The 23444-nt window shown below is 45.6% G+C and overlaps 1 protein-coding gene across 1 annotated transcript in view; it reads right to left on the minus strand.

Annotated features, from left to right (window-relative positions):
- The window catches only part of LOC106549013 (lipoxygenase homology PLAT domains 1), a 99128-nt gene that overhangs the window by 11007 nt on the left and 64677 nt on the right, over nt 1-23444 (minus strand). The window contains exons 11-13 of the mRNA XM_087715348.1: nt 17158-17335; nt 12356-12541; nt 1397-1567 (exon numbers count right to left, since the gene is read on the minus strand). Coding sequence (XP_087571474.1) covers nt 1397-1567; nt 12356-12541; nt 17158-17335 — 535 coding nt within the window. The remainder of the gene's footprint in view (nt 1-1396; nt 1568-12355; nt 12542-17157; nt 17336-23444) is intronic.

The following is a 23444-nucleotide window of genomic DNA, read 5'->3' on the forward strand; positions in this document are numbered from 1 at the left end:
GTGGTATTGCTAACATGGGCTGAGGAGGAAAACCTAAATTTTCTGAATCCTGGTGCAACTTTGTGTGTGTGTGTGTTTGAGAGAGGGGGGAGGGAGGGAGAGAGGGAGGAAGGAGGGGAAGGGAGAAGAAAAAGAAAAAGAAAGGAGGAAACTTATTTAGCAAAGGAGAAAAACAAATGCTGTCACTTTAAATCGGAACTGAGCATGCCTGGCTATGGAATTCTGGGAGTTGAAGTCCACAAGTCTAAAAAAAATTGCTGCCTCACCAGCCATATAACTAACGCACCTCACTTCCAGAAATATATGAAATTTAAAACTCAAAACACATAGCGTTGAATTAACCTGTTGATCAGCTATCATGAGATTGTTTGTTTAGTTGCTTTCTCGAAATCTCTAAAAGTAAGATTAAGACAACTGCATTTTCTTCTCTCTCGGCTTTCATAAGATTAGTTTATTCGATCATGCACTGAAAAAATGCTCTATTTCTGTTTTTTTTTTAGCCTGCACATCCAGAAGATATTTATGACAAGGAGAGTCAGACTCATGGTCTCATTTATCCCATTTCCACCCAGCGTGTCGGCTCACGAAAGTGACAGGAATAAGGAGGCCTCAGAACTTCAGCGTTTGAGGAGATGGCTAACAAAAATGCTATAAGCTGAAAAGAGCATTTTGCAGTGGCATCTCATCTCATTCCATCCAGAGAAACAGAGTTGGAAGGGACCTTGGAGGTCTTCTAGTCCTGTTCAGATTGCAAGCCCTACACCACTACAGCCCAGTCTCTTCTTAAAAACCTCCACTGATGGAGTATGGTTCCACTGATTAATTGTTCTGTCAGGAAATCCTTCCTTAGTTCTAAGTTGCTTCTGTCCTTGATTAGTTTCCACCCATTGCTTCTTGTCCTGCCCTCAGGTGCTTTGGAGAACAGCTTGACTTCCTCTAATTCGTGGCAGCTCCACAAATATTGAAACACTGCTATCATGTCACCCCTAGTCCTTCTTTTCATTAAACTAGACATACCCAGTTCCTGCAACTGTTCTTCATATGTTTTAGCCTCCAGTCCCCTAATAATCTTTGTTGCTCTTCTCTGCACTCTTTCTAGAGTCTCCACATCTTTTCTACATTGTGGCAACCAAAACTGAATGCCGTATTCCAAGTGTGGCCTTACCAAAGCATTATAAAGTGGTATTAACACTTCACGTGATCTTGATTCTCTCCCTCTGTTTATGCAGCCTAGAACTGGGTTGGCTTTTTTGGCAGCTGATGCACACGGCTGGCTCATATTTCAATGGTTGTCCACTAGGACTTCAAGATTCCTCTCCAAGTCACCACTAATGAGCCAGGAATCACCTATGCTATACCTGTGCATTTGGTTTTCCTTGCTTGTTTCACAACTTACAGGTTCGTTCTTTCAATTCCAAAATGTCATTATTGGCACAGGCCAGTTCCCGTATAATCTGGCCATCATCTTCATCTTTTGCAAGCCAGCGGTCACACTGGAAACGGAAAATTTTGTCCACAAGAGAGTCTTCAATATCAATATATTCCAGATGCCAGCCTGGTGCGATTCCTGTTGGAACAAAAGAATCTTATGGCTTTGGTAGATGAAGCAATTTGATTCATACTATAGGCTAGGGGTCGGCAACTTTAAACACTCAAAGAGCCACAAAGGTCCTAAACGGAAGCCCCCCATTCAATTCTGGAGCTGACCGGAAGTCCGGTTCCCCCACCATAGAGTCTCCTCCTAGCACGGCATCCTTTTTCCTCTGCTGACCGGAAGTCCGATTCCCGCCACCACCACCACCATAGAGTCTCCTCCTAGTGCAACATCCTTTTTCCTCTACCTGTCCTAACCGAAAGCCCTATCAATTGTGGAGCCAACTGGTGACAGGGAGCCACATCAGAAGGATAAAAGAGCCACATGCGGCTCCAGAGCCGCAGGTTGCTGACCCCTGCTATAGGCAGTCCTCAAATTATGACCCCTAGGGGGTTTGAAAAATCTGCAGACAATTCTTGACTTACGACCACAATGGAGCCTAAACATTTCTGCCTCTGCTAAGCGAGGCAGTGATTAAGTAAGTTTTGCTCCATTTTATGACCTTTCTTGCCACAGTTGTTAAGTGTAACACTGCGATGGTAAGTTAGTAACATGGTTGTTAAGTGAATTTGGTTTTCCCATCGATTATGCTTGTCAGAAGGTGGCAAAAGATGATCAGATGACTGCAACCTTCATAAATACGAATCAGTTGCCCTCCTTTTGAATTTTGATCCCCCAGGGGGATGCTGCAGTGGGAAAACTGGTCCCAAGTCATTTTTTCAATGCTGTTGTAACTTTGAACTGTCGCTAAGCAATCGGTTTTAAGTCAAGGACTACATGTACCTAGAGGTAACTAGGACAAGGCATGTCCATTTCCAGTCAGAAGGCAAATTGGGGAGTGTTTTTCTCACCACTTCTAACTTTTGTTATTTGGAACCAAATAACAGAATAACAGAGTTGAAAGGGACCTTGGAGGTCTTCTAGTCCACCCCCCTGCTTAGGCAGGAAACCCTACACCACTTCAGACAAATGGTTGTCCAATCTCTTCGTTAAAACTTCCAGTGTTGGGGCATTCACAACTTCTGGAAGCAAGTTGTTCCATTGATTAATTGTTCTAACTGTCAGGAAATTTCTCCTTAGTTCTAAGTTGCTTCTCTCCTTGATTAGTTTCCACCCATTGCTTCTTGTCCTACCCTCAGGTGCCTTGGAGAATAGCTTGACTCCCTCTTCTTTGTGGCAGCCTCTGAGATATTGGAAGATTGCTATCATGTCTCCCCTAGTCCTTCTTTTCATTAAACTAGACATACCCAGTTCCTGCAACCGTTCTTCATATGTTTTAGCCTTCGGTCCCCTAATCCTCTTTATTGCTCTTCTCTGCACTCTTTCTAGAGTCTCCACATCTTTTCTACATCGTGGCGACCAAAACTGGAAGCAGTAATGATTAATATGGAAATGGCAGTGAAAGCAAACTATGGTTTATGAGTGAGAAGGAGGAGTTGAGATCCCTTTTCAAAATTTATTTTCAAAATAAACTCCCGTGCCTATTACTTTCGAAGCAGTTATCCAAAATCAACCGCCTTGTCGGTTGTACAATACCAACTCATGTATTCCGGGCACAACAATGCATTTAAAGTCTCTTTGCTTGGTATTGAGCAATGTGCTTATGAGAGAAGCTCGTACACACAACATAGACAAATTGGTTGCTGTTATTGCACAAAGAAATAGAAATATGTGGAGAGCTACTTGTACAATGTAAAACACAATGGCGAAGGGGAAAGGAAGAGGGAGGAGGAGGAGGAGGAAGAGAGGGAGGCAAAGAGCCGAGAAGAGAAGAGCTGAGGTGGCGCAGTGGTTAAATGCAGCACTGCAGGCTCCTTCAGCTGACTGCAGTTCTGCAGTTCGGCTGTTCAAACCTCACCGGCTCAGGGTTGACTCAGCCTTCCATCCTTCCGAGGTGGGTAAAATGAGGACCCGGATTGTTGTTGGGGGCAATATGCTGACTCTGTAAACCGCTTAGAGAGGGCTGAAAGCCCTATGAAGCGGTATATAAGTCTAACTGCTATTGCTATTCCTAAAGAGAGAGGGGGAAAGAGGAGAGGAGAACAAGAGAGAGAAGGAGAGGGGGATAGGGAGAGAGAGGAAGGGGAAATGGAAGAGGGAGGGGGAGAGGGAGGGAGAGGGAGGGGGAAAGGGAGACAAAGAGAGGGAGGCAAAGAGAGAGGGGAAGGAGAGGGAGAAGAAGAGAGAGAAGGAGAGGGGAGAGTGGGAGGAGGAGAGAGAGGGAGGGATTTAAATTCTAGGCATCCAACTCTATCATTCCATGATTCTAATTTCTCAAAATTCTGTGCTTGTCTTGCTTACCCCTAGAAAAGATACAATGGAGTAGAGGCCATATTTGGCTTAATAGAAGCCAAAGCATATCAGCCCACTAGTGCTCGGATAATACACTGAATTAGTTAATAGCAACTCGAGTGAGTGAGTGTGCTGTGCATGCCAGGAGTGGGTTCCCGGCTTCTGCTACTGTTGGTTTGCTCAGGGATCTGCTTTGGGTGCACGCGCGCATACACAGTAGTACAAGCACAGAAGGAAAAAAACAAGATGGCGGCGTCTATGGCGCTGCCAGTAGAACCAGTTCAGGGCGTGACAGGCTGAGTTACTACCTACTTGGCCGAACTGGTCCAAACTGGTAGGAACCCCCTCTGGCACAAAACCAATGTGTCTGCTTCATTGAAAGTTGAAATAATTGTGAAAACCCATAACTTAGGCCTTGCTGACATAGGGGGTTTTCACGGTAGTTAACATATATCTGTGAGAGATGGACTGTAAGGAAGGCTGAGTGCCGAAGAACTGATGCTTTTGAATTGTGGTGTTGGAGGAGAACTGTGAACTCACAAAGCATCCCTGGCCTGCTCTTGAGTTGCCATAGGTGAGGGGGATGGGAAACTAGCAAAGCAGCATGGCAGTCACAAACACACCAACACATTCCAGGCATATCTTTCTCAAGGCTGTCTCCCCGGTTACCCGTCAAAGTGAAAGTGCTTCGTTGGAGAATGTGATTTTTGACACACCATAGGGGGAGGGGGGAAACAGGGTCATAATTGGGCCGTAAATTATGTGGGGTCAGAGTTGGCTTCACTTGGGTATGTGCCAACATGTTGCTCCTAATAAATAACTGGATTTCTTTTGAAGCTTGGCTCGAGGCTCATGATTTAATTAGGGCATCCGTCAGAACACTGTAAAGACCCTTGGATTGCAAGGAGATCCAATCCGTCGACCCTAAAGGAAATCAACCCTGACTGTCCTTTGGAAGGAGAGATCCTGAAGCTGAAGCTCAAATAATTTGGCCACCGAATGAGAAGAGGGGACTCCATGGAGAAGGGAAATGATGATGTTGGGAAAGATGGAAGGCCAAAGGAGAAGGGGACAGCAGAGGATGAGATGGTTAAATGGTGTCATTGATGCAAAGAACGTGAATTTGGGCAAGCTCAGGAGGACAGAGGGTCTGGTATGCTGTGGTCCATGAGGCCACAAAGAATCAGACGCGACTTAGCAACTGAACAAAAACAACAACAATAATAATTCAGGAACTAGGCTAAGGCTGTTATACGACTGTATCTAGTGTGTGATAGTCAAGGAGAGAACCAGCCTAGAACCAAGGAGAAATTGTCTGACAAGGAAAACAATTAACCAATGGAACGACTTGCCTCCAGAAATTGTAGGTGCTCCATCTCTGGAGGCCTTTAAGAAGGGATGGGACCTAAATGGTTTAGAGCAGTGATGACTAACCTTTTCCCCATCACGTGCCAAAAGCAGGGGAAGCGCAGAGGGGTCGTGAGTGGGAGTGCCCACACCCATAATGCTATGTGTGCACGACCCCCACCCTCCCCCTGCTTTTGATGTGCAATGGACCTGTTTCTCACCATTCCCAGGCTCCAGAGGCTTTCTAGGAGCCTGGGGAGGGGGAAAACAGCCTCCCCGAGCCCCCCTCCCGGAGGCCCTCCAGAGGCCTCCCTGAAGGCTCCGGAGGGCAAAAAACAGCCCTAAGGGCAACCTGGAAGTAACTTCCCAGAAGTGACAACTTAGAAGTGATTTTCGGAAGTGACAACCTGAAAGTGACTTCCGCAAGTGACAACCTGGAAGTGACTTCCCGGAAGTGACAACCTGGAAGTGGCTTCTCAGAAGTGAAAACCTGAAAGTAACTTCCCAGAAGTGACTAGAAGTGACTTCCGGAAGTGACAACTTGAAAGTGACTTCCCGGAAGTGACAACCTGGAAGTGGCTTCTCAGAAGTGACAACCTGGAAGTGACTTCCGGAAGTGAAAACCTGGAAGTGACTTCCGGAAGTGACAACCTGGAAGTGACTTCCCAGAAGTGACAACCTGGAAGTGACTTCCGGAAGTGACAACCTGAAAGTGACTTCCGCAAGTGACAACATGGAAGTGACTTCCCGGAAGTGACAACCTGGAAGTGGCTTCTCAGAAGTGACAACCTGAAAGTGACTTCCGCAAGTGACAACATGGAAGTGACTTCCCGGAAGTGACAACCTGGAAGTGGCTTCTCAGAAGTGACAACCTGAAAGTGACTTCCGCAAGTGACAACCTGGAAGTGACTTCCAGAAGTGACAACCTGGAAGTGACTTCCGGAAGTGACAACCTGGAACTGACTTCCGAAAGTAACAACCTGGAACTGACTTCCCAGAAGTGACAACCTGGAAGTGGCTTCTCAGAAGTGACAACCTGAAAGTGACTTCCGCAAGTGACAACATGGAAGTGACTTCCCGGAAGTGACAACCTGGAAGTGGCTTCTCAGAAGTGACAACCTGAAAGTGACTTCCGCAAGTGACAACATGGAAGTGACTTCCCGGAAGTGACAACCTGGAAGTGGCTTCTCAGAAGTGACAACCTGAAAGTGACTTCCGCAAGTGACAACATGGAAGTGACTTCCCGGAAGTGACAACCTGGAAGTGGCTTCTCAGAAGTGACAACCTGAAAGTGACTTCCGCAAGTGACAACATGGAACTGACTTCCCGGAAGTGACAACCTGGAAGTGGCTTCTCAGAAGTGACAACCTGAAAGTGACTTCCGCAAGTGACAACATGGAAGTGACTTCCGCAAGTGACAACATGGAAGTGACTTCCCGGAAGTGACAACCTGGAAGTGGCTTCTCAGAAGTGACAACCTGAAAGTGACTTCCGCAAGTGACAACCTGGAAGTGACTTCCAGAAGTGACAACCTGGAAGTGACTTCCGGAAGTGACAACCTGGAACTGACTTCCGAAAGTAACAACCTGGAACTGACTTCCCAGAAGTGACAACCTGGAAGTGGCTTCTCAGAAGTGAAAACCTGAAAGTGACTTCCGGAAGTGACAACCTGGAAGTGACTTCCCGGAAGTGAAAATGTGGAAGTGACTTCCCAGAAATAAAAACCTGAACGTGACTTCCGAAAGTGACAACCTGGAAGTGGCTTCCGGAAGTAACAACCCAGAAGTGACTTCCAGTTTGCCCATAGGGCCATTTTTTATGCTCCGGAAGCTTCAGGGAAGCCTCCGGAAGCTTCAGGGAAGCCTCCTGAAGCCTCCAGAGAGTGAAAAATAGCCCTACAGGCAAACCAGTCATTTTTCACCCTCTGGAGCCTTCAAGAGGCTTCCCTGAAGCCTCCGGAACGCTAAAAACAGCCCAACACACAAATCGGAAGTCTGCTCCCATTTCTTCAGGGAAGCCTCCGGAGGGTGAAAAACGGCCAAAAAAGAAGGCTGAAGTCAGCTGGCTAGTGCACGCATGCGCGCTGGAGCTGACAGGGCAGCACCTCACGTGCCCTAACAAATGGCTCCACGTGCTACCTGTGGCACGCGTGCCATAGGTTCACCATCACAGGTTTAGAGTCTCCTGCTTGAGCACGGGGTTGGACTAGGAGACCTCCAAGGTCCCCTTCTGCTCTTTTATTCTGTTATAATTAGGCATAGGTAGAGTGAAAGCAGGAATCCTGTTCAACACATAGACAGATGTTGGCTTGACAGCAGCTCTTGTGAGGTCTACATGGAATGGCAATTAAGGGCTAGCTAGCTAGCTTAATTATTGTACTCAGGGTCTGCTCAGCAAGTGAACACGGCCACAGGGCTCAGTTCTGGATCCTGAACTTTTTAATCTTTTGATTAATGAAGTGAATGAGAAGGCGGAGGACGCGCTCATCAAATCTGTAGATGGCACCCAATTGGGGAGGGAGATCAAATGCCTTGGAACACTGAAATCCATCCCTGGAGAACAGAAGGGACAATAACAACAGGATTAAATTTACCAGAGACAAAATGCAAAATGCTTCATTTTAGAAAAGGACGACAAATGCTTAGGTATGGAGTGAAGGGATTTCTGGCTGGGCAAAAATACTTGTGAAAAAGAGGCTGAAAAGATAATTATTTACAGATTTTTTTTTTCTTTTAAAAAAAAAGAGCCATATGGTGAAGAAGGAAATGCAGTTTTAGGCTTCAACGGAAACATAATTTGCAAAGTACAGGAAGGAATACTTCCTCCCCCTCCCCCTTTTTTAAAACTGTTTTTTCCTGCTGTGTCCCACTCTGGGTGCCAGAAAAACTAGATTAGGTTCACAAAAGGATAATAGAGACAGCCAGGGCCCTTTAAAAAAAAAAGTCCTATGAAATTAAGGGCATGGAGACTAAAGTGTACGAAGAATGGTTGCAAGAATTCGGAATAGTTAGTCTAGAGAAAAGAAGGAGTAGGGGGTAACATAGCAGTATCCTTGAGGGACTGCCACAAAGAAGAGAAGGTCATCCTATTTTCCAAAGCACCAGAAGGGAAGACAAGAAACAATGGATGGAAACTAATCAAGGAGAGAGAAGCAACATGGAATTAAGGAGAAACTTCCCGAGAGTGAGAATAATTAGGCGGTGGAACGACTTCAGAAGTTGTAGGTGCTCCAACACTGAAGGTTTTTAAAAGGAGATTGGACATCCACTTGTCTAAAAGGGTAATAGGGTGTCCTGCCTGAGCAGCGGGCTGGACTAGGAGACCTCCAAGGTCCCTTCCAGCTCAATTCCGATTGATCTTTTATTTTATTTATAGCTTTATTGATTAGCCTATAGGCCATATCAAAGCACAAGGTTCAAACACGTATCACCAATAAAATCCCATACAAGCAATTTAAAATAAGAGTAGGGTGAAATACAATAGTTATAGGATACGATACAATAGAATTTAATACATAAATATGTACAATAGAATAAAATGGCATAAAACTATATTTCGGTGTCACCCTTACAATTTACCCCAATCAGTCCCACGGATGCAGATTTCAACCGAACCATTTTGTTTAAACACTGTGCTGTGTGAAATGTTATTTTCAGGTTCTGGCTGCACATCAAGTAAGGTGTTTTTTGATATGGGGATTCCAATGGTTCAATCTGTTTGGTATATAGACCAAGGTAGCTGTCTCTCATCCCTTTATACAAGCAACAATCAAATAGGATGTGAGCCAGGCCTTCTACCTCTGCAGAGATGCTCATTGTGGGATACAGAATGTCTATTCCGATTGATTGATTGATTGATTGATTGATTGATTGATTGATTGATTTGAAAAGACTTTGAAAGAATTGGTAATGACAGAATAACAGGTAACGTGTGTGCAAGAACCGATATCTATCACTCCTGAATGCAGGATACACAACAATGGATCACAAGAAAAAAGGTTTCAACTGAATATTAGAAAAAAAAAATGGGTTACGGTATGAGGAGCTGGATGGTAGAATCTATTCCCAAGAGAAGCCAACTTTTCATTCAAAGTCTTCAATCAGATGGTAGACAGCTGTCACTCAGTGCTGCTTCAGTGTCAACCTGGAAGCTGACCTGAATGAAGCCATTTTGAAGTTTCACTGTTGCCACACTGGAGCTGAGGGATAGGGAGGGGCATAATACAGACAGCTGGGGTTTTGTAGCCAAAGCAAAATACTTTCTCTTGGGAACCAAGGACATTCTCACACCTGGTCAGAGGGAGGAGGAGTGATGTTGCCTGGCAACCGGACGACACCCTGATTGGACCGTGTGACTGATTGTTTGGGGAAAGGGGAAAAATGTTTACTTTTAATTAGGTTAAAAACCGTGGGAAGCTTCAGAGTCGGTTTTCACCAGATCTGTGCCAGTATGGTATGTCCTAATAAAACTATTCTTCTGGTCTTTCTGGCTTTTTCTTTGAAGATGTTTCGCTTCTCATCTAAGAAGCTGAAGGTCAGAGTTGAAGAAGCTTCTTGGATGAGAAGCGAAACAACTTCAAGAAGAAAAAATCAGAAAAGTCCAGTTGCTTAAGCCAGTTGCTCCCTGTCTATGGAGATTCTCAGTCATCCAGGTCATGGTTGTCCCAAAGATGCTTTTTTCAAGAAGACTTTCTTCAGCTCCGATTGGATGAATGGAAATCCCTCCGTTCCCCATCACCCAGTCAGAGCTGAAGACGCTTCTTGGATGAGAAGCGAAACGTCTTCCAAGAAAAACCAGAAAGTCCAGTTGCCTTGGGTAGTTGTTGTTAAGTCACTACAGTTGTGTTTAACTCTTCACAACCCTGTGGACCACAGAATGCCAGTCGTCGTCCCTCCATCTTTCCCTGCCTCCTGGAATCTGCTCAATTTCATGTTCATTGCACCAATGACCCCCATCTAACCAACTCAACATCCTCTGCCGTCTCCTTCTCTTTCTGCCTTCCATCTTTCCCCAAGACCGGGGTCTTCTCTGAGGAGTCCTCTCTTCCCATTGGGTGGCCAAAGTATTTGAGCTTGAGCTTTCTCTGGTTAGCTACCGCTTAAATGTACATGGGAAGCGGTGGCTCAGTGGCTAAGGCGCTGAGCTTGTTGATCCGAAAGGTCAGCAGTTTGGCAGTTTGAATCCCTAAGCGCCGCATAACGGAGTGAGTTCCCGTGACTTGTCCCAGCTTCTGCCAACCTGGCAGTTCGAAAGCATGTAAAAATGCAAGTAGAAAAATAAGGACCACTTTTGGTGGGACGGTAACAGTGTTCTGTGCATCTTCGGCCTTTAGTCATGCCGGCCACGTGACCACAGAGACGTCTTCGGACAGCGCTGGCTCTTCAGCTTTGAAATGGAGATGACCACTGCCCCATAGAGTCGGGAACGATTAGCACATAGTATGTGCAAGGGGAACCTTTACCTTTTTAAATGTACATGTGCTTTCTTTTAGAGAAAACAAGCTTTTTTAAAAAAAATAGAAATCACAGTATCATTTGTGTTTGGATGGAGCATAATCTTTTTTTATATTGTTTATTTATAGATTTTTTCCTTCTTTAAGCTACATAGATGCTTAATGAGCAGTGTATTGTCCGTATCCATTTGTTCACACAAAGTTAATAATCTGCTCGTGAAAGTAATGTTCATAATAACAACCATAATTGAAATACTAATAGTTGCTTCTTTGTGATAAAACTCTTACATCATTTACTTATAATACGCCTTAATGCTAATATTAGTAATCAAAATAATAATATTGATAATAACAACAACTATAGTACTAATACTGATATATATAGTACAAGTTGTTAGATTCTTTTCTTATATACATATTATTAATCTTTCATCTTCTAATTTCCATCTTTCTTCAACCGTTGAGAAAAGGGTTCAACCATTAGGAAATATTCTGTTTCTTCCTTATAATTAATGTTAATCTGCACTATCTAATATTTTTCTAATTATACTTTCATCTCTAGGTATATCTTCATTTTTCCAGTATTGTGCAAATACAATTCTCTCTGCTGTCAACATGTCTATAATTAAATATGTAGTCCCTTTGTTATAGTTTTCTGGTAATATACCTAACAAAAATCTTTCTGGTTTTAGATCTATATGTTGTTTTATCATTTTGGATGGATCATAACCTTGAACTTGTGTAACACTTCCAAGACAAAGAAGTGGGAAGGACAATAAACAATATTGTTATTATCCAACAATAAAATGGATTTAAAAAATAAATAAATAAATAAAATTGAATTTCAGGTAGTCCTCGACCACAATTGAGCCCAAAATTTCCATTAACTAAGCCAGACAGTTGTTAAGTGAGTTCTTCCTTGTTTCACGCCTTTTCTTGCCACCATTGTTAAATGAATCGCTGCCGTTGCTATGTTAGCAGACTGTTGTTAAGTGAATCTGGTTTCTCCTTTCACTTCACTTGTGAGAAGGTTGCAAATGGTGATCATGTGACCTCAGGACACTGCAACCGTCATAAATACGAACCACTTCCCAAGTGTCTGAATTTTTGATTACATGACTGCGGGGATGCTGCAACGGTTGTGAGTGCGAATAACGGTCACCGGTTGCTTTTTTTCAATGTCATCGTAACTTCGGTCACTAAATGAATGGTTGTAAGGCGAGGACTACATTTAATCAAAGAAAGCTCAATTGACTATTCCTCTCTATCTAATAAGGTCCCCACTCTGTTTTTAAAGAAGTTGTGAGGTCTACAACTCAAAGCTTTGAGAGCAGTGGTGGGATTCAAAGTTTTTTGCTATTGGTTCTGTGGGCGTGGCTTTGTGGGCGTGGTGTGGCTTTGTGGGCGTGGCAGGGGAAGGATACTGCAAAATCCCCATTCCCTCCCCATCCCACTAACCTGCTTTTCAGCTCCGTTCTCCTGTTCAGGGCAACAAAAGAAGATCAGCTGGGATGCTGGGAGTCAGCAGGGGCGCGGCCAGCCTATTTGCCGGTTCTCCGAACTACTCAAAATTTCCGCTACCGGTTCTCCAGAACCTGTCAGAACTGGCTGAATACCACCTCTGTTTGAGAGACTGTCCCTTAAAATGTACCCTAACTTGTGGACTTTACCTTTGTTGTCGTGCCAGATCCGCACTTTGCAGAGATCCCCGAGACTGAAGATGTCAGGAAAATAGAAGACATCCAGCTGGTTCTTTTCAAACTTGTTGGACCTGTTTGATTCCTTCAAAGCCAAGGTCCCACTGTCCCCGTTCTCTCCCCAAATAATCATGGAGACATTGGCATCGGTTCCAGCACCTGCAAGGGAATCAGTGAGAAGAGAAACGGCCCTCAGAAGACATCTATGGAGCTTCTCCATCATCCAGGTTGTCCCAAAGATGCTTTTTCAAAAGGCAACTGTGTCAGAGAATTTATGACTGGCAGAGACAAGGTAACAAGGTCAGCCAATGAATAGGGCTTAGTAACAAGGTCAGCCAATGAATAGAGCTTAGTAACAAGGTGGGGCAATGGGTGCCGAGACAGTAAGGAGCCTGGGCGTGGCTTAGCTGTGCTAAGCTCTGAGAACTGAAACTGAAACTAGTCTGCTGCTGGAACTGAAACCAATCTCTCCTCTATACCGCGTTGGAAGAACCACTCTTAGTTTCAGGCCTGCAGCCATCTTTTCTGGTGGATCTCAGGCCTGCCACACTTTCTATTATTCTACTATGCATTTTCTATTGTGGGAAAATGGGAAGGGGGATTGTACAGAGTGAGATGCGATGTAGCCATAACAAAATTCTTTCTAGAAAGCCAAGGTCATCCTTTGTCTCTGCACTGCTGTACCCAACCAGAACTGGATGGGAGGAAGGTGCCAGCATGGCAGTGGGAGATTGGACCATGGATGGACTTGTGGGTGGGGTGGGGGCAAGATCTTGAACTTTCAACTGGGTGGGGAAAACCGGGAAGCTTTCAGATTCGGGTTTTCCCAGATGTGCCAACATGGCTCTCTTAATAAATTGGAACTTTGAGGAATACTTTGCCTCGGACTCTGATTTAATTTTGGATGCTATTAGGAACCCTGACACTTGGCATTGTATATATGTCTCGTGTGTTATATGTATATAAAGAGAAGTTAATGAATCCTGCTGCATCAGTTACCTCTGGATTTGATTTCTGCAACAAACTCTGACAAACTGGAAGTCCTTAGTTATTTTTCCTTGAAATGAAGCTTCTTGGATGAGAAGCGAAACCATTTCAAAGAAGGGGGGGAAAAACCAAGGAAGTCCAGTTGACTTTTGGAAAAGGATCTTGGGGGCATCAGGAGATGTTCATGCTGGATGAGGGAGCTGCAAGTCTATAGACAGAAATTAATAGGATGGGATTCTCATTTAATGTAGAATCCACAAAGGGTTTGAAGCACCGTCTCTAGTTGCCCATTTTGGACCTTTGATGTAATTCTTCTCTGTTAAGTAGGCAACTCTGTACATTTCAGCAGTGGATCGGACAAGTACGTCTCAAAAAGAGAAGAAGACTCCAGAGACCACCCTGCATGAAACAGACTGAGGGCCTTGCTAGCTACAAGTGAATTTAGACCAGACATTATTCCTCCTGGTTCAAGATCTGTCCAGTCTATTAGCTTTCAGCACAGGGGGAACTGAAAAAGCTGCTGTCCAAAGGCAGCAGATCAAAATTAAGTTATCTTCTTCCTATTGATTTCTTTCTTCCCTGCGGCTCAGCAACATCTCTGAAGTCGCTTTCAGAAATACAAAGGATGGTGGCAACCGTATCCTCTGCTATTACGGGCCCATCCAACTAGTAAACCTCTCCTCCTCCTCCTCCTTCTCTCCTTCTTCTCCCCCTCTTCTTCTCCTTCTTCTTCTTCTCCTCTCCTCCTCCTCTTCTTCTCCTCCCGCTCCCCCTCTTCTTCTCCTCCTCCTTCTCCCCTTCTCCTTCTTCTTCCTCTCCTCTTCTTCTCCTCCTCTTCTCCTCTTCTTCTCTTCCACCTCCTTTCCTCCTCCTCCTCTTCTTCTGTTCCTCTCCCCCTCATCTCCTTCTCTTCCATCTCCCCTTCTCCTTCTTCCTTTCTTCCCCCTCTCCTTTTCTTCTCTGCCTTCTCCCCTTCTCCTTCTTCTTCCTCTCCTCTTCTTCTCCTCATCTTCTCCTCTTCTTCTCCTTCCCACCTCTCCTCCTCCTCATCTTCTTCTGTTCCTCGCCCCCTCCTCTTCTTCTCCTCCATCTCCCCTTCTCCTTCTTCCTCTCCTCCTCCTCTCCTCCTCCTTTTCTTCTCCTCCTTCTCCCCTTCTCCTTCTTCCTCTCCTCTTCTTCTCCTCCTCTTCTCCTCTTCTTCTCCTCCCCCTCCTCTCCTCCTCCTCCTCTTCTTCTGTTCCTCTCCCCCTCCTCTTCTTCTCCTCCATCTCCCCTTCTCCTTCTTCCTCTCCTCCTCCTTTTCTTCTCCTCCTTCTCCCCTTCTCCTTCTTCTTCCTCTCCTCTTCTTCTCCTCTTCTTCTCCTCCTCCTCCTCTTCTTCTGTTCCTCTCCCCCTCATCTCCTTCTCCTCCATCTCCCCTTCTCCTTCTTCCTCTCCTCCCCCTCCTCTCCTACTCATCCTCTTCTTCTGTTCTTCTCCCCCTCCTCTTCTTCTCCTTCTCCTTCTTCCTCTCCTCTTCCTGTCCTCCTCCCCCTCCTCCTTCTTCCTCCTCCTCCTCTCCTCTTCTCCTCCTCCTCTCCTCCTCCTCTTCCTCTCTTCCTCCTCCTCCTTTTTCTTCCTCCTCCTCTCCTCTTCTCCTCCTCTCCTCCTCCTCTTCCTCTCTTCCTCCTCCTCTTCTTCTCCTCCCCTCCCCCTCTCCTCTTCCTCCTCTTCCTCTTCTCCTCCTTCTCCTCCTCCTCTTTCTCTTACTCCTCTCCCTCACTTCAAATCCACACTGTACAGTTTCATAAATTATTACAAAGCCCCCATTCCTATTTCCAGAAATAGCTGATCATTTGTTTCCGAGGAGCTCAGAAATAGGGCAGGTAGGGTACAGCTAGCAAAACAATGGCTTAACTTAAGTAAGCATCAGGAATGAATGGAGTTATAAGCTGTGTTTGCAGAACATGGTTAATTAAGGACCAAATGAAGCAACTTTCTGGATTCCTACAGGATGTAAAATGAAAGTAATTCTAACTGGAATATTATAAATGCACAACATTAAACTAAAACTGGAACATTATAAATGCATTTGCTGAAAGTAGCTAGAGCCCAAGGAAAAAGTGGGGGATTTAATGCTTGAGGAGAGAATCTCGGCCTTTTCAACGACTTTCAATTTTTACATCATTTGATAAGCACTGTCAATATTTGAGATTAATATCTGCCAATATTTCAACTTGAGCTGGAGCAAAATATATCCTCCAACCCATCCAGAGGACTTAAGAGAAAAATCCCTGAAGAATTTCAGTCTCTCTCAGCTACTGAGATCTCCTCCAAAGCTTGACACATCCTTAGTTTTATATCAGGTTTTGTCTCAAGCAAAATTCGAAGACTCGGAATAAAATCTAAGAAGCCCCCAAAGCATTTTGAGAAATTTCTCCAGGGCTATTTCCATTTTCCAAAGATCATGCTGGTTTTGCTTCTAAAGCTAATACACGGTGTTGTGGCCTGCAAGGGGCCAGTGAAGCTGGTGGCAGACCCAGACAGGGAGGAGGTTGGGGAGGAACATGGGCCAGTCCTGGAGTCTGGGGAAGGCTCTGATGAGGGCTCTGCGTCAAAGGCAGAGATGGGGCCAGAGCTGTCTGACAGTTATCAGCTGCCTTCGGAGTCGGACATCAGTGAGGCAGAGGAACAGCTGGAGCCTGTTCCCAGTGTGCGCATGCACAGAGTTGCCAGACAAATGGAACGGCTAAGGAACAAGGGTCGGTAAAATGAGGACCCCAGTTGGTGGGGGCAATGTTGTGGCCCGCCAGCAGAGCTGGCAGCAGAGTCAGACAGTGAAGACATTGGGAAGAAACATGGGCCAGTCCTGGAGGCTGGGGAAGGCTCGGATAACGGCCCTTCATTGGAGGCAGAGAGAGGACCAAGGCCTTCGGAGCTAGACAGCAGTGGGGCAGAAGGACAGCTGGAGCCTGTTCCCAGTGTGTGCATGCGCAGAGCTGCCAGATGAAGGGAACAGCTAAAGAACAAGGCTCAACTTGGGAGTAAGGCCACAGGTGGATGGTGAATGGCCCCTCCCATAGGGAATAAAAGAGGAGCGAAAGGGGAGTGGAGTTTGCAGGAGACAATTAGTTCATTCCTGCATTCTTGCCAAGTATTGCGGAGTCTGAAAGATATCGGCCTGGCTACTCTCCAAGCCTGATAAAGGTCGGTAATTGGGAACTATCTTGAAAGACTGTGGAGGAGGAAAGACTTTGCTGGAGAGGAATTCACTGTCAATTAAATAAAAGGGGTTTATCAGGATGAGGACTCGGCTTCATGCTGCTGGGGAAGCCTAGATCAGAACAGGTAGTCCTTGACTTAGGACCACAACTGAGGTCCAAAATTTCTGTTGTTAAGTGAGACAAATGTTAAGGCAGTTTTTTCCCATTTTACGACCTTCCTTGCCACTGTTGTTAAGCCAATCACCGCAGTTGTTCGTTTAGTCACATGGTTGTTAAGTGAATCTAGCTCCCCCCTCGACTTTGCTTGTCAGAAGATCGCAAGAGGGGAATCACCTGACCCCGGGACACTGCGACCGTCACAAATATGAACCAGTTTCCCAGTGGCCAAATTTTGATTGTGTGACGATGGGGATGCTACAATGATTGTAAATATGAAAAACGGCCATGTCACTTTTCCCAGTACGGTGGTATCTTCGACCGGCTACTAAACGAATGTCCTGTAAGTCAAGGACTACCTCTAACGTGGTGACAATAGAATTGTGCATGAGGGTCTTCAGTTCCCAGGTATTTTCAATATGAACGCACCTCCGATATTGCTGGTTTTCACCTGAATGACGTACGTCGTGTCTTCAATCATCAGCTCATCGTTGATCATCGCTGCAATCTCACACTCGAGGGTCAGATTGTCCCCCCACTGTTTGGAGAGCCAGTCGCTGTAGGTAAACGTGGCAACCTCTTGAGTGGACAAGTTCTTCACGGTGACCTAGGAAAAACCACCAACTGAATGAATTCCAGCTGCAGGCGAAACTACACAACCCAGACGATGAGGGGACTTGAAGGTTAAAACGTATAAAGAACGGTTGATGGAATTGGGTATGTCTAGTTCAGGGCTCAGCAACCTGCGGCTCTGGAGCCGCATGTGGCTCTTTCATCCCTCTGCTGCGGCTCCCTGTCGCTGGTCAGCTCCACAATTGATGGGGCTTTTGGTTAGGACAGGTAGAGGGAAAAGGATGCCGTGCTAGGAGGAGACTCTATGGTGGGGGAAGCGGACTTTTGGTTGGCTCCAGAATTGAAGGGGGGGGGCTTCCAATTAGGACCTTTGTGGCTCTTTGAATGTTTAAGGTTGCTGATACCTGGTCAAGTTTAACGAAAAGAAAGACTAGGGGAGACATGATAGCAGTCTTCCAGTATCTCAGGGGCTGCCACAAAGAAGAGGGAGTCAAGCTATTCTCCAAGGCACCGGAGGGCAGGACAAGAAGCAATGGGTGGAAACTAATCAAGGAGAGAAGCAACCTAGAAATACGGAGGAATTTCCTGACAGTTAGAACAATTAATCAGTGGAACAGGATTTGCCTCCAGAAGTTGTGAATGCTCCAACACTGGAGGTTTGCAAGAAGCAATTGGACAACCATTTGTTTGAAGTGGTATATGGTTTCCTGCCTGAGCAAGGGGTTGGACTAGAAGACCTCCAAGGTCCCTTCCAACTCTGTTATTCTCTTCTCTTCTGTTTTGTGGCAAGGAGGTACTCTCCAAGAAAATGAGGATACAGGTGCTCCTCAACTTAACAATCATTCATTTAGTGACTGTTCAAAATTACAGCAGCACTGAAAGCGGTGACTTATGACTGTTTTTCACACTTGCAACATCCCCATGGTCACATGATCAAAATTCAGATGCTTGGCAATTGGCATTTATTTATGACGGTTGCAGATTCCTGGGGTCACGAGCACTGGTGGGATTCAGCCAGTTCGCACCTATTCGGGAGAACCGGCTGTTAACTTTCTAGGCAGTTCGGAGAACCGGTTGTTGGAAGAAATCTCCTTTTGGTTTTCCCCCCACTTTACAGGGCTAATCCTGTAAGGAAGGCAGGAAGGAAACATTCTGGTGTTGTTTCTAGCCTGATCTTTATTGCCCTGCTTACAGAAACTGCCTCTTCGGTTAACCCTTGCTACATTGCAACAGCTAAGGCGAAGCGCCCATCGACCTGAGTGACGTTGGGTTGGCCACGCCCAACCAGTCACATGACCACCGAGCCATGCCTACCCAGCTGGTCATTAGGGCAGAGGACCCGGTTGTTAAATTATTTGAATCCCACCACTAGTCACGAGATCACTTTTTGGCGACCTTTTCACAAGCAAAGTCAATGGGGAAGCCAGATTCACTTAACAACAGCATGATTGTGGGTTGTAACTTCGAATGGTTACTAAATGAATAAGCAAAGGACAACCAGTGTTTATCAATATGGAGATGGAAGGGTTTTGGCTTATGCAATTCTTTCCATTGTCAATTGAGATTGACATCTTAATGCAACCCTGGGATTGATGCATTCCACCTTATAATGAGTACCCCTACTATCCATCCATCAATCCAGCGATGCCCCTACCCACCCACACCCACACCCACACATTTAACTGCAGCTAGTCCTCATTTTACAACAATTCAGTTAGTGACCGTCCAAAGTTACACTGACAAAAGTGACTTAGGGCCAAAAGTCTGTGGAGATTCTCAGTCCTCCAGGTCATGGTTGCCCCATGACGTTTTTTCAGGAGGCAACTGGACTTCCTTGTTTTTGTTTTCTTTTGAAGACATTTCACTTCTCATCCAAGAAGCTTCTTCAGTTCTGACTGGATGGTGGGGAATGGAAGGATTTATATTCCTTGCAAGACAGCTGGTCATTTGCATCCTTTTAGCAAGTTGTTGAGGCCACTTGGGAGGGTTGTCTGGGCCCTCAAGGACACCTGAGTGGTGCTCCTGGTTTCTGTAATCTGGATTTCCCCCCCCCCCAGAAATTCATTCCTACTCCCACACTATTCAAAGTTAAACCTCCAAGTCAGTGGTGGGTTTCAAAAGTTTTTGGAACCTCTTCTGTAGGTGTGGCCTGCTTTCCGGGTCCGCTGGTGGAACCTCTTCTAACCGGTTCGGTAGATTTGACGAACCGGTTCTACCGAATAGGTGCGAACTCGTAGGAACCCACCTCTGATCCAAGTGCTTCAATGACCCTCTAAAACAGTGGTTCTCAACCTGTGGGTTGGGACCCCTTTGGGGGTCGAACGACCCTTTCACAGGGATCGCCTAAGACCATCGGAAAACACATATTTTTTTAAATAAATAAGGAAAACATAAAGTAATTTTATGGTTGGGGGCAGAGGTGGGTTCCTACCAGTTCGCACCTATTCGGTAGAACCGGTTCGTCAAATCTACCGAACCGGTTACAAGAGGTTCCACCAGCGGACCCGGAAAGCAGGCCACACCTACAGAAGAGGTTCCAAAAATTTTTGAAACCCACCACTGGTCCTTGGATACGATTACTCTACACTATCATGCTCCTATTTATAAAACTCAGTGCCTCTGTGAAAGGTAAGGATGACGACTGCGTTTGTGGTGCAATCAGAACATTGCGTGTGTTGAAGTTGTTTTAACGCAAACCAAAGATGCCTTTTAAAAACCAAGTTTACATCCTATTCTTATGCATGCCAGTGCTGTGTGTGAGGTAATTTAAGGTGGTTCTGACAAGTGTCGTCAGCATCTTCATATCCGGTCACATGGGCGGCAAGCCACTCCCATCCGGTCACATGGGCGGCAAGCCACTCCCACAAAGGAGGCCACACCCACAGAGTAGGTTTGAACAATTTTGGAAACCCACCACTGGTTGGGGGTCACCACAACATGAGGAACTGTATTAAAGGGTCGCGGCATTAGGAAGGTTGAGACCCACTGCTCTAAAAGGATGCAAATTGTTAAGTCTATCCCCGTTAGGAGACTAGAGTTGTGCAGCAGAAATTAGTAACGAATAAGCTGCTGAATAGTCCACTCACAGCCACCAAAGGTAAAACAAGGAATAGCTTTACTTGCGTAACAAAAATAGGATAAATAGTCTCCAAAATCAGACTATAAGCAGTCTTGTAGTATATAAACAGTCTATTTACAACACGTTGAAGTTACAGTTGCTCAACTCACAATTCACCATGCAGACAGGTAACTAACATAGAGACTAGCCACCATCCAATACACGGTCCTCTCTCCAATTACTAAGCACATAAAGTAATAGTCAGTAACTATCAGTAACTATCAGGAACAATCAGGAGCATCAGGGAGAACTCCATACTAGTTCATACTTCCTTATATGGCTGCTTAAAACAATAGCATCCAATTACATCTCTCTAGCATTTAAAGTAACAGGTACATTTGTTACAATCATGGCTTATGCTCACATTGCCAAGCCAAGACTAGGGTTACATCCCTAACACAAATGACTGTGAAGCAGTATACCAGTCTTAGTGCTAGTGCTAGCTATCATCTGCCTCTCTATCTCTATCTTCTGTCTATCTACAATATCTATCTATCATTGTCTATCTGTTTCTCTATCTGTCTATATTCTTTCTCTTTATCCATCCATCCATCCATCCATCCATCCATCCATCCATCCATCCATCCATCTATCTCTGATGCAGTGGTTAGAATGGAGTATTGCAGGCTGACTCTGCCCACTGCCAGCAGTTCGATCCTGACCAGCTCAAGGTTGACTCAGCCTTCCATCCTTCCGGGGTTGGTAAAATGAGGACCCAGATTGTTGTGGGGCAAGAGGCCGACTCTGTAAACCGCATAGAGAGGGCTGTAAAGCACTGTGAAGCGGTATATAAGTTTATAAGCTATCATCTGTCCCTCTATCTCTATCTTCTGTCTATCTACAATATCTATCTATCATTGTATATCTGTTTCTCTATCCGTCTATATTCTTTCTCTTTATCCATCTGTCTGTCTGTCTGTCTGTCTGTCTGTCTGTCTGTCTGTCTGTCTGTCTGTCTGTCTATCTATCTATCTATCTATCTATCTATCTATCTATCTATCTATCTATCTATCTATCTATCTCTGGTGCAGTGGTTAGAATGGAGTATTGCAGGCTGACTCTGCCCACTGCCAGCAGTTCGATCCTGACCAGCTCAAGGTTGACTCAGCCTTCCATCCTTCCTAGGTGGTTAAAATGAGGACCCAGATTGTTGGGGGACAATAGGCTGACTCTGCAAACTGCTTAGAGCGGGCTGTAAAGGGCTATGAAGCAGTACATATAGAATAGAATAGAATAGAATAGAATAGAATATCAGTTGATAGTCAAGGTTACAAATAAGCTATCAAATCGTACTAGGAAACAAATAAAACAATATAAATATGTAAAGATACAAGCAACATGGTTATAGTCATAAGTGGGAAGAGATAGATACTAGGAAGGAAGAGAAGAATAGTAGTAATACATTCTTAGTAAATTATTCACAGTGTTGTGGGAATTAGTTGTTAAGCAGAATGATGGCATTCTGGGAAAAACTGTCAAGTGCTATTACTATTGCTACTGACTTATTAACTGCAGGGATTTGCTTAACAATGGAGGCAAGAAAGGTTGTCTCACTGAACAACAGAAAGATTGGGCTCAGCGGTGGTCGTAAAGCAAGGACTACCTATATTGTTATGGACCCGAAACCAGGAAAGCACAGATGGGTGTTCCATGTATCTGCCTAGCAACCAGAATGAGCAGGCCGAAGCTTTAATTGGCTTCCCTATCTTTACTTAGCGCTGGTAGTGTACCATCTGTGCGCTACCCCCACAATGACGTCCGTCTGTCTATGTTCTGATGTGCCCCCACTCAAAATTGATGTGAGGCCAGATCAGTTTTCACACTACGGTTTCTGAAACCTACCAAGATACAATTCGGAGTATGGGTATTTCATGGGTTTGGGAGGAGCTGTCGTGCTCCAGAATCTCATGGGTCCAGATCAGGGGTGAGAAACCAGTGGGCTGTTTATATTCTGACCCGGGTCCCAAACATGACAAGCCCTTTGTAGATAACAAAACGTTCCCTTTATTAGGCATTCCAGTTGTCTGCCACACCTATTCATCTCCACCCCCTGTCCCTTATCCACAGAATTAGGGTGGGGCTTCGCTAGCAGCGGTGGCTCTTCCGTCCCAAGGACCGGCCCATAGATTTCCACTAATCTCCTCTCCTCTGTCTTCTGCACATCCGTGTGTCAGAATGGGGGGGCTACATTTTCTCTGGCAGAGGGCTGCAGGAGGCTGTCGCAGCCAAAAATGGAACCTCAGTGAATGATGCCAAGCTGGCTACGACCACATCGGGAATGCCCATCTTGGCCACGCCATGTCCCCCAGCTCGCCCACAGTTCAAACACAATCCTGATGTGGCCTTCAATGAAATCAAGTTTGACACGTTGGACTAGAAGACCTACAAGTGGTGGGTTTCTCCCGATTTCGGCCCGGTTCAGCCAAACCAGTAGTAGTGGCGGCGGGAGGCCCCACCCGCCCACCCAGACACTTCTGCGCATGTACAAGAGCGTACCTGAACCAGTAGTAAAAATATTTGCAACCCCCCCCCACTGGACGAGTACTATTACTGGACTTAAAATGGAAGAGGAAAACAGCTGATTACTTTTCCTTTCTACCTTCTGCAACTGTTTGCAGATTTCTTCCTTTCCCCCTTTTTATTTGAGGCTTTAGGGAGGCCTGCTAGGCCCAAAATGGGGTGCAGAGTGGTGCGGCACCCCCATTCCGTGGCCCATTTTTGGTCACAGGAGGCTTCAGGGAGGCCTGTTATGCTCAAAACGGGGTGAGTGGGGGGTCACACGTATGCACAGGAGGCGGGCGCATTGCATTGTGGGTGTGGCAGTGGTGGGTTGCAGGTGGTACGCCCCGGTATGGGCATACCAGAGTCTGCCCGGAGCACCAGATACTGTTCCGGTACGGTGCTCTGGAGGGCCCACCCACCCACCCGAGGTTCTTACCTGTCTTTTAAGGCTTCCGCGCTTCTGTGCAGGCGCATGGCGCATACAGCGCCTGCACAACGCTGCACTGAGCAGCTGGAGCGTCGC

Source organism: Thamnophis sirtalis, unplaced genomic scaffold (genome assembly GCF_051295495.1).
Source record: "Thamnophis sirtalis isolate CommonGarterSnake01/CBP01778 unplaced genomic scaffold, rThaSir2_p1.2 scaffold_5, whole genome shotgun sequence".
Taxonomy (NCBI): Eukaryota; Metazoa; Chordata; class Lepidosauria; order Squamata; family Natricidae; genus Thamnophis; species Thamnophis sirtalis.